General features: G+C 40.6%; 1 protein-coding gene across 4 annotated transcripts; it reads left to right on the top strand.

Moving 5' to 3' along the window:
* The first annotated feature begins 565 nt into the window (after positions 1-565).
* On the top strand, positions 566-9,906 carry LOC101486182 (RILP-like protein 1). 4 transcript variants are annotated; one of them, XM_023155421.3, is made up of 8 exons: positions 566-1,036; positions 3,730-3,880; positions 6,292-6,410; positions 6,484-6,789; positions 6,892-7,086; positions 8,570-8,712; positions 8,792-8,896; positions 9,063-9,906. In XM_023155421.3, the coding sequence occupies exons 1-8, from the start codon at positions 746-748 to the stop codon at positions 9,151-9,153; spliced, it is 1,401 nt and encodes a 466-aa protein (XP_023011189.2). In that variant the 5' UTR covers positions 566-745; the 3' UTR covers positions 9,154-9,906. The 4 variants fall into 4 exon arrangements, with proteins under 4 accessions (XP_023011189.2, XP_012772708.2, XP_014269467.2 ...); XM_012917254.5 differs by having other exon boundaries at positions 567-1,036; positions 6,514-6,789; XM_014413981.3 differs by having other exon boundaries at positions 567-1,036; positions 6,289-6,410.
* The last annotated feature ends 1,097 nt before the right edge of the window (positions 9,907-11,003 follow it).

Here is an 11,003-nt window from a genome sequence, read left to right as displayed (position 1 = left end):
AACATATATCAGTGACACTGGCGATATTTTAATATTTTCAATTAACTTTTTTTTGTTTTATGTATTTTGCTGTACTGCTTATTATTTCCTGCTTGTCCCTAAGGCGCCACGTACGGCCGGGATATTTTAGAGCCTACATTAGGAGCATAAAAGGTAACGAATTACTGATATTTTGACATGCGCAGTTCGGCCTGGAGACAACGAGGATTGCTGCCTTCACAGACAATTTTAAATATGACCAGCGTCTTGAAATCACACGTTGAACTGCTGGAACAAAGGAGTATGCGTTTCTCTCAGTTTTCTTACTTAGCGTGAGCTAAAAAAAAAAAAAAAAAAAAAAAGCACTGATATTTGTTTAAACACCCAACGAACTGCTGTTTCATCATACACGACTCCAAGTATCGCCAAAATTATTTTACTTCCAATAATCACCGGTCCTTTAAAAAAAATGAAAGGGGGTATTTACACGTTTTCCCTCGTATTTCGTCGTGTCTCTGTTTTACATCTGATAACATGCAAAAATGTCACGTTTTACCGCGGATGAGGACATTTACGACTTTTCGCGGGTATGTGAACGCGGCATCCGAGGGGCAGCAGAAAGTTTTAACTGTCAACAAACTGCGTTCTCGCTCAGGTTCCTGTTTGCTTAGGTAAACTCGTCTATCTGCAAATTAGTCCTCTCGGAGACTGAGAGGACATGAAAATATGTAAAAGTCCTGCGGTGTAGATAAAACTGAGCTCAGGCATGGAGAACCGGGCTGTGTCGGTGCTGGACAAACCCGCGGCGGTGCTCACGGTTGTGGATGTGTATGAGATAGCGGCGGTGCTAGGGCAGGAGTTTGAGCGGATGATAGACAAGTTTGGCTGCGACGCTCTCGTCGCATTGGTGCCCCGAGTGGTTCGGGTCCTGGAGCTACTGGAGGCGCTGGTGAGCCGCGGAGCCACTGGGCAGGAGGCCGAGGACCTGCGGAGGGAGCTTGACAGACTGCGGCAGGAGCGGAGCGACAGACACGAGCAGGAGAGGAAGCACCAGAAGGTCAGTGTCAACCTACCTGCAGACACCTGTTTCTACTTCCACCTGTGTGTGTACCTGTTTATGAGGCCTTGTGTCGGGTGAGCAAAAAGGATATCAGCACATTTTATAATTCAGCTTTTAGTGTGGAAAAACAGAATAAAGTGGAGAAAATACAGCTAAAAATGTTTGTGGATGCCTATTGAAGCTATCATTTGTGTATTTTCCTTCAGTCATAGGTTATTGTAGTTAACTAAAACTAGATGTGGAAAAATATTGTAACTTCTAAAATAAAAACTAGAAATACAAAAAAGGGGAAAACTAACTGGAACGATTTTGTGAACTTGGAAAACGAAACTAAAATAAGCATAGAGATTAAATATTATTACAGCTTGCCGGATGAGGCTTTGATTTAAGTGTCTGGACTGTGAGTCAGCTGCTTTTAAACACTTACATGTTCTGATTTTTCCTAAATATAGTCTCTGGCACATGCTCTGCACACAATAAAATTTAAAAAGACCAAAACAAATACTGAAACTAATAAAAACTAAACTAAAGCTAAATATTTTCAAACAATACTAACTAAACTGATACAAGAAAATCATCTCTGGAAACTAATGAAAAAATAAAACTATAACAACTATATTCAGGTAGTGGCATTTAATGAGTTGCTTTGAGCACTGTTTGTATTATTTAACATTAGATTGCTGCAGTAGGATGACCATTTCACATCCATTACATAACTGCTTTATAGCACACTGTCTAATGAATCAAACAACCTCCTATCATGTATAATAACAAGACCGGACCTTTAAGACACATGTGTATGCTTGAGTATTTTAAGTACAGATTTTGGGAGTAATAAACCAGATGTGCGGCTGGCCTTATCCAGCACAATATTTCATTTATTTTAGCTGTGGATTAGAGCCATTAGCTGCACAGTTTACACAAATAACTCTCAGATTTACAAGAAATCAGCCCATCTGAGATAATAATTTGTTTTCATGAAAGAAGCGGTGGCAGAGACGCAATTTTTTTTTTATAGGGTTGAGAAAATTACTTACATTTTCAGTGACAAGAAAATTAATTTTGTTGCCTTCAGTGTTGCTGCAGGCCAAAGAGGTTTTGTTTTTGTTCTCGCACTTCTATCATTTCCTGATGCAGGTGTAACCAGTACTGAAATACATAATCATTTTTTTAAGCAACTCTCCAATGATCAAAAAGCAAATCTGGAAGCACTGCTGAAATGGAGTCCCACGATGCAACCATCAGAGTGTGTGTGTGTGTGTGTGTGTGTGTGTGTAAAACCTGAGTTTTTAAAATGATGAATTCATTTTTTTAAGGGGAAAAAAGTTTTCCAAACTTACCTGGCCCTGTGTGTTAAAGTAAAAACTCTCTCTCCACAACCCCGTAATTAACTATCATTAACCACATTTTTTGTGGTTACTGATAGTTAAAGCTGAGTTCTGTTTCCAGCCACACCCAGGACTGATTACTGTTAGACCTGTTGAATCAGGAAATCACAGTCTGTCTGACAAAGTGAAGAAGCAACACGTCATGCCACGATTCAACGAAACAGCTGAGAAAGAAAGTTACTGACGTCTATCATTCTGTAAAGGGCTACAAATCCATTTCTAAGGCTTTGGACTCCAGTAAAACACAATGAGAGACATTATACAGAAAATAGAGAAGACTTGGAACAGTGCTGAACCTTTGCAGAAGTGACCAGCCTGCCAAAATGACTCCAAAAGTGCGTCAACGACTCATCCAGGAGATCACAAAAGAACTCAGAACAACATCTACAGAACTCCAGGTCTCACTTACCTCAGTTAAGATCAGAGTTCATGATTCCAGTAAGAAAGAGACTGGGCAAAAATGGCATCCATGGGAGAGCTCTAAGGCGAAAACCACTCCTGTGCATAAAGAAAACAAAGTCTTGACTCACATTTCCAAAAAATAAATAAATATATATATAAAATTCTGTGGATTGACGAGACAAAAGCTGAACCTTTTGAAAGGTTTGCGTCCCATTGCATCCTATGTTAAACTTACACAGCATTTTAATCAGAAATGGTGGTGGTAGTGTGACGGTCTGGGGCTGCTTTGATGCTTCAGGACGACTTGCCTTAATTAATGGATCCATGAATTCTGCTCTCTACCAGAAAATCACGATGAAGATGTTATCTTCATGTAATGTTAAAACTGCTCGATCTAAAACATGGAAAAATAGTACACACACATCTGACCCTGTAACCTTGTTTTATGGTCATGTGACCGCTAGAGTCTATCCCCTCTTTGAACAAGTGGCGTGAAACAGCATGGACAGGTGGCCAGTGCCTCTCAGAGCTAACACAAGCACACACTCTAATTTTCACACTATTTCTTCTCAGCTTCAAGCACTGGATGCACAAAAGCTGAGTTTTCTTGTGATTAGTTATCAGTTCTTGGTCATTTCTATTCAGTCTCAGGATATTTACGGTGAATCAGGACTAAAAAGCTTTTTCTTATTTCTACATTTAGATGCAAATTAGACTTTATTTTGATTCACTGCTTGTGTGGAGCACAGAGTGTGATAGGTTTGATCCATCCTCATAAAGTAAGGGATGATCTCTTTTGATAAAAGAAAAAAATCTAACATGCCCCTAGCTTCCTTTTTTCCATTTAAAGTATTAATGGGTCCAGTACTCCATTTGAAGTGTCCTCATTTTTGTGCTCAGGAGTTGGAGTTGCTGGAGGATGTGTGGAGAGGAGAAGTCCAGGACCTGCTTTCTCAAATCACTCAGCTTCAGGCGGAGAACAAGAGGCTGCTGGTGAGCCTCTCACTTAAAGAGACACCGGTCACAGAGGAAGATCTGCAGAAACATGAAGGTGAGTTGATTACCAAAAAGCTCTCGGCCAGGGTTTAATACACAAACCTTGAATAAGAAAACAGTTGGTGTGTTACATCTTAGTGGACAACTCAAGGGATGTATGCTCGTAGTCATGGTCAAGATGGCCTGCTATAGTTCAAATCAAGCATCAAAATAGAGAAGAAAAGTGATTTAAGTGACTCTGAACATGGCATGGTTGTCGCTGCTAGATGGATTGTGTCAGTATTTCACAAACTGCTGATCTGCTGTGATTTTTTTTCTTCAGGCAACCATTTCTAAGGTTTACAGAGAATTGTTCAAACAGAGAAAATATACAGTGAGCGGGGGGTGAAAATGTTTTGTTGATAACAGAGGTCGGAAGCAAAAAACACACTGCTTCAGGCTGTGAGAAAGGCAGCAGTAACTCAAATAACCACGAGTTACAACAAAGGTGTGCAGAAGACCATCTCTGAATGCACAACATGAGGAACCTGAAGCAGAAGACCACACTGGGTGCCACTCCTGTCAGCTAAGATTAGAAAACTGCTTCACAGGCTCCTCAAAACTGGACAACAGAAGATTAGAAAAACGTTTCCTGCTTCCTTAAACCCCACAGTCTACCCGAGTGCTCTTGCTGACCGTATCCATCTCTTTATGGACAGATCTTAAAACTCAGATCATCTCAACCAGGTTTCTTGAAGGTGACAGTGAGATCACTGTACTCAAAGGACCTCTACAGTCACCCCATCTCAGTCAAACAGAGCACCTTTGGATGTGGTGGAATTGGAGAGTCACATCATTGATGTGCAGCTGACAAATTTGCAGCAACTGTGTGATGCTGTCATGTCAATATGATCAATTCAATTCAATTTTATTAATACAGCGCCAAATCACAACAACAGTTGATTCAAGGCGCTTGATATTGTAAGGTAAACCCTACAATAATGCATACAGAGAAAAGCCCAACAATCATATGACCCCTGTCAGCAAACACTTTGGCGACAGTGGGAATGGAAACCTCCCTTTTAACAGGAAGAAACCTCCGGCAGAACCAGCTCCAGGGAGGGGCGGCCATCTGCCGCAACCAGTCGGGGTGAGACAAGGAAGACAGGATAAAAGACATGCTGCGGAAGAGAGACCGAGATTAATAACAAGTATGATTCAGTTAAGTGAGGTCTATTACAACAAAAATCTGTGAGTGGTTAGCATTGTTCCTTACAAAAAGAAGATCCTGGGTTCGAATCCAGCATCTGACCTTTTCCTCCCTGTGTCTTTGTTGGTTCTTTCTGGGTACTCTGGTTTCCTCCCACAATCCATAGACATGCAGTTAGTGGGCTTATGTTAAATAATGATTCCACATTGTCCATAGGTGTGAATGTGAGTGCGAATGGTTGTCTGTCTCTATGTCTTAGTCCTGCGACAGGCTGGCAACGTGTCCAGGGTGTATCCCGCCTTTCGCCCTATGGTAGCTAGGATAGGCTCCAGCCCCGAAACCCCCCTTGTGACCCTGTTTTGGATAAGTGGAAGAAATGTACAAAAAACTAACATCCAACACGAGAAAATCCACTGTGCAAACTGGTTGAAACTAAACCGAACTGAAAATAAAAACTCAAATGTTATTACAAAAAAAAATGCAAGACTGTAATAATTCTGCTCTGACTCTTAAAGATCAGTCTTGGCTGAAAATCTGAAATGTGTTTCATACTCATAACAGTCTGCTGTATGTTACACACTGCCACCCTGGGCATTAGGCTGTGCAGAGAGAAAGCCGGGAGCTTGTGAAGAAGTCTATTTTTGAATCCGACTAAAATATTGCTCTGTGTGGAAGTGCTTTTATACTTACTGTCAGGGCTGCAGCACATGCACTGGTTATAAGCACACAAACAACAGGATATTACATGACGTGACTCCTCTGGCCACTGACACCTTATCTGTCTCAAACATATACATCTATGGTACTTTATTTTCTTGAATCTCAAAGCCATTTGTGAAAGTTTCTATGTTTTGGGAAAATAACCTATCATATTTTACTTTAAATTGAAAAGTTAAATATTTTTATAAATCTTTTGCACTCTTTTATTTTGTGTATTAATACACCAAATTAAGAAGGTGTACACCATGGAAATTGTGTCATTTAATAGTTTTAGGCGTTTGCTGTTTAAAACAAATGACTGTGACCCTGGTGTTTAACTGGAGGATTTACAGTACACAGTGCATCCGTACTGAAAAATATTCCTGTGGATTCGTAACTCTTTAAATGTGATTGTAGTTCTGTTCGGTTTCATGCTGGTAAAAGTTTTTAGTGCAAAATCTGCCCGAGTGCAGAATTTCACTCTGTTTTGATTTTTTAAAAACCTATTTTACTGTGCTTATTTGAATGCTTATGTAACCCTTCTGTGAGCATTAATTTATTAATTTGGATTACAGCAGGAATGTCAGAGAAAGAAAAACAAGTGATGAAGAAACTTCAAGACTTGGTGGATAAACAGAGAGACGACATCCGGGCTAAAGATCATGAGCTGACGCTAAAAAATGAGGATATCGAGGCGGTGAGGATTCACAATACCTGCATCTAAGAATATATGTACTATAAAACAAAAAACAACAACTTTGTTTTACTAGAATTCATGGAGCAAATTCTCTGAACTTCAGCTCCAGCTGCAGCAGCATCGGCTGATAAGGATGAACCAGGAGCTTCTTCACAGGATAGGACTGATGGAGGCCCAGGGCAAGACCCTGATTCAGCAGAGGGCTGAGCTGGAAGCTGCAGCCCAGGCACAACACCAGGAAGCGGGGGCTCTGCGGCTGGAGGTCACCAGGCTGAAAAAGGAGCTGCGGGAGCTGGAGCGAGAGATAGAAGTCGCTCAGACAGAAGAGTTGCCTCTGTCAAATTCTGAGATTTCTTCACCTGCATCCCCACTGATGACTGTAAGAAAAAATACCTGATATTTAGCAGATGTTTAAACTATTTGTGGGTGGGTTTTTTGTTTTGTTTTTTGCCTAAGTGGCTTTTATGTGTCACAAATCTAGTCTGCAGCAGCAGCAGCTCACCTTTCTAGCTCCTTCAAACCAAATTCAGTGTGGGTGGAGTGTGGGGCAGATCCAGACTTTCTGGAAAACTGTTTCGAGTGCGACAAGAGTCTTTCCTTTCTCCGAAAGTCAGCAAACAGAGAGGATAACAAGGAAGACGGAGATGAAGAGGAGAACTCAACAACATTGTTGCTGGTAATGTCCACGTACACTTTACTATTTAGCCAGTGCTGCTGTGTTGTTATAGCAGAGCTGCCATAAGGCTGTTTACACTAAATAGTTGTTATCACCTTGTCATAGTGAGGCACAGCAGTCAGCTGGTACCATCTTTAATCTCACTACTCACAGATGTATCTGGTTTAATCTAATTTAACTTCAGGTCAGTGGTTCTCAAACTGTGGGGTGGGCCCATTGCTGGGACACAGAGCCACTGCAGGTGGGACATGAAGGACCAGGGTTAAGTCATAGGGTGAAACTAGGAGACCAGATTTTTGGGACTCCAGTGAACCATGAAACCATGATCTGTTCCCTCTATACGTGCTGGCCTCCAGCTCACACTGAAGTGGTTCGAAGCTGAGTGTGAGGCAGCGAGAGTGAGAGCAGTGGGTCAGGGATGAGATGCTGCCGCTAGTGGTGGAGTTAAAGTATCTCGGGGTTTTGTTCATGAGTGAGGGGAGAGGGGAGATCGTCAGACAGATTGGTGCTTCGAGTGTGTTTGGGTGAAAAGATCTCAAAGCTGTCGATTTGATCTACGTCCCCACCCTCACCTGTGGTCACACAGCTTTGGGTAGTGATCAAAAGAATCAGATGGTGGATATAAGCAGTGGAAATGAGTTTCCTCAGAAGGGTGGCTGGCCTTTCTCAAAGGAAGCCAGCTGAGGTGGTTCAGGATCCAACTGGGATCAATTGTGGGCGAGGTGTTCCAGGCATGTCCTAATGGGAGGAGGCCTCGAGGTAGACCCAGGACAGGCTGGAGAGATTACTTCCCTCAACTGGTTTGGAAATACCTTGGTATGAGCTGGATGAGCTGGAGGAGATGACTGGGAAGAGGGAGGTCTGGACTTCCCTGCATAGGCAGATATCTTCACAACCCGACCCCAGATAAGCAGCAGAAATTGATGGATCTGTAGTTTGTTGATGCTACAGTGGTATAATGAGGTGTGCGTAGCCATGCCAGGATACTGGTATTGCCACAGTTTTAAGGGCGGAGCAAGGTAAAAATAGTTTGTCCACACTTTATTACTAGCTACGCCTCATTGGTGCTGAAAATGATCAAGCACTGGATGTTTAAATATGCCTGAAGTGATGCACAGCTGGGAGAAGATTGTTTCACCGTTTAGCTAATCTGCCATAACGCCATGACACTCACTGGACTGATGTTATTGTTAATGCTCATATCACAATGCCAGAGACATTAGACAGGTCAGCGTAGGCAGATTCAGACAAACTTTGTCATGTAGTGTTTCCTTAAGGCGATGAACATCTGTCAGACATGACCTTTTTTTGTTAAATGCACAAGAACGGCGACTCATGGTTGAAACTTTGTTTGCTCCTTTTTCTGTTGTACATTGCTGGAGAAAACCAGTTTGACTTCAACAGCATAACCAACCTCTTTCATTTTATAGTATTTGTTTTTAAGCTGTGCAGTAGAAAGAATGAATATTTGTTTTGAATGCAGAATGGATCGACGGATGAAGAGCCAGAGGAGGACTCGGACAAGCCTCGCTTCACCCTGCAGGAGCTGCGGGACGTCCTGCAGGAGAAGAATGAACTCAAAGCTCAGGTGTTCCTGCTGCAGGAGGAGCTGGCATACTATAAAAGGTACGACTTCCTTCACAGGCATAAAATTTGACTCGGCGCGGATGCAAAAGCTGACATTGACCTCCTCCTTATCCTTCAGTGATGAGCTGAACACTGAGGAGAACACCGGCTCCATTGTCTCCTCTCCGTCTCCTCCTCCGAGCTTACCTGTGGCTGATCAACGTGAATCAGGAATAAGACGCTTGTGAGCGATGAGTTTGTTTGTTATGGTTTTCTTACTCCTGTTATTTGAAATATCAGTACTCTGCTCCTGTGTAGGATAACATGGCCTAATAATACATGACTCAATAATACTGATTTCACATAGTCTTTACATATGATGTGTTTTCTCTCTTTTCCTGTCTTGACAGGATCTTCACAGCTATTATGCCAATGGTGGCTGCCGGTTTGATCACAGACGATCCAACATTGTTGCCAATCAGAAGACTTTCCTTCGTATGACTTTTTTTTTTTTTTTTTTTAAACCACATCATCTCAGCACGAGTTTTCTGACCGACACGCCTGGGTTTAATGGCTCCGATCCTTAATTATTAAAAACCAAACCCATCTTGTGTTTTTACATTTAAAAATGTGGCGATTTAAGGAATTAATGTTTATTTTGATGATACTTCTTGTTTTTATTTTTGCTACTTTGAGCTTTACATAAACTTCAGCAGTTAAAATGTGAGGCAAATGGCCATATCTGGACCTTCTCAGGTGTTTTTATGACCTGTCACAGTCATATTTTATGTCTTTGGAAAGTCACCACCTGTAAGTGCTTTGCTTTATGCAGATATACTGAGGGAGACTTTTGATGCTGCACATGTCAGACGCTTTATATTAGCATTTAAGCTTCTTATTGCATGGCTCCAAATACATATACACATATACAGAGTATTTGTTGAGCCTATAAACTGAATGTCTTGTTTGGTTCATGTTGAGATGCATCTGATAGCAAAGTAAGCACATGATCATGAAAGTTGAAGTGCCTTTATTCTATGAGCTCATCATGAAGAGAGTGCGCTTGTGCTAATCACTACAGCCTGGCACCAAACATCATGGTGTACACTGGCAAGTCTTAATCTCCAGGAGAAGTATATTCCATCACTAATGAATACTCTATAAATACTATCATAACTACTGGTATGTGCCAGGATGCACAGGGAAAATAATGTTTGTTTGAAATAAAGTAATAAAGTTTTATTTTTAAACTTTTGAATTTTTTTGGTGTTACAATGAAACACAGTCGATATTTTGCTCTTTTTAAAAATATATCTTCATTAATTTTGCAAAATTAGCAAGCAGAAAGAAAGCAAAACTGAAAAAGGAATAACTAGGGAAAAGAGCTCCTGTTGTTATGCATAGAATACCATTTGACCATTAAAAACATATCCAGACACATTAATGCTGAATTAATGATTCACAGAGCAGTGGAAGTGCATTTTATGGGCATTACAAACCATTAACTATGTATAACTATTACAACTGTTAAGCACTGTCCTTACTTCTGTATCATAAAAATACTAAAAGGGCCATTGCTCTCAAATCAACCAAGCCTTCTGCTCAGCCATCTTTAATTTGCATAAAAATTTCATGGTCCAAAATTTGAACATTTGTAATGACAGCTGAGATATTTTAGCTTCATATATCAGATAATCAAAATTTTTCAGTTTACTTGGTAGTTAAAATTTAAATTAAAAAAAGGTCAGTAATCCTGCAAAGTCCCATAATTGAGCACACATAAATAAAACTTCAAATTGCTAAAGATTTCTGAAAGACATACAGTTGAATTACACAATACCATGATATTTTTATTCAGTTTATATGCTAGATTAAGCTACCCCACAAAAAGTACACAAAGATTGGAGATGTACAGTTTCTGAATTCCTGAAACAACTATTTTCCCAGATATGACCCACTGGAGCACAGATGTGGGTTAAATTTTATCCGGAATGTACAAAAACTTGTACTGAACAACAGTATAAAATGTAAGAAAATATTTTTTGTTTATTTTGTGTCATTTTCGGAAAAGTCATCAAATTTCAATCTTAAAGATTTAGGATATTTTTCTCCCAAACCTTTTGTTTTACTGTAGTTAGTCAGCTAACCAGAGCCACTAAAACAAAATACATGAAATCACGTGTTTTCTCAACTGATTTGATTGAGAGAAGTTCAGAGAGACTATATGAAGAGTGATGTCTCACTCACAAACTGCTTTATTTTCCTTACAAACCGACGATCTGTGATCTGGCGGATAGCCAGAGCCGAGTGAGCGCTCTTGACTTGTACACGATCTTTGTACTCACCTGTCG

The sequence above is a fragment of the Maylandia zebra genome, linkage group LG12 (genome assembly GCF_041146795.1).
Source record: "Maylandia zebra isolate NMK-2024a linkage group LG12, Mzebra_GT3a, whole genome shotgun sequence".
Lineage (NCBI taxonomy): Eukaryota > Metazoa > Chordata > Actinopteri > Cichliformes > Cichlidae > Maylandia > Maylandia zebra.
The sequence above is the reverse complement of the archived record's forward strand: the minus strand, read 5'-3'. Positions and strand labels throughout refer to the sequence as shown.

What these genes read in the sequence shown, in the direction of transcription:
- LOC101486182 (XM_014413981.3), top strand. Translation starts at nt 746, where the DNA reads ATGGAGAACCGGGCTGTGTCGGTGCTGGACAAACCCGCGGCGGTGCTC. An exon ending in ACTCAACAACATTGTTGCTG is followed by an intron (nt 7,087 to 8,569) that starts GTAATGTCCACG and finishes TTTTGAATGCAG; the next exon opens with AATGGATCGACGGATGAAGA. An exon ending in GAGCTGGCATACTATAAAAG is followed by an intron (nt 8,713 to 8,791) that starts GTACGACTTCCT and finishes CTTATCCTTCAG; the next exon opens with TGATGAGCTGAACACTGAGG.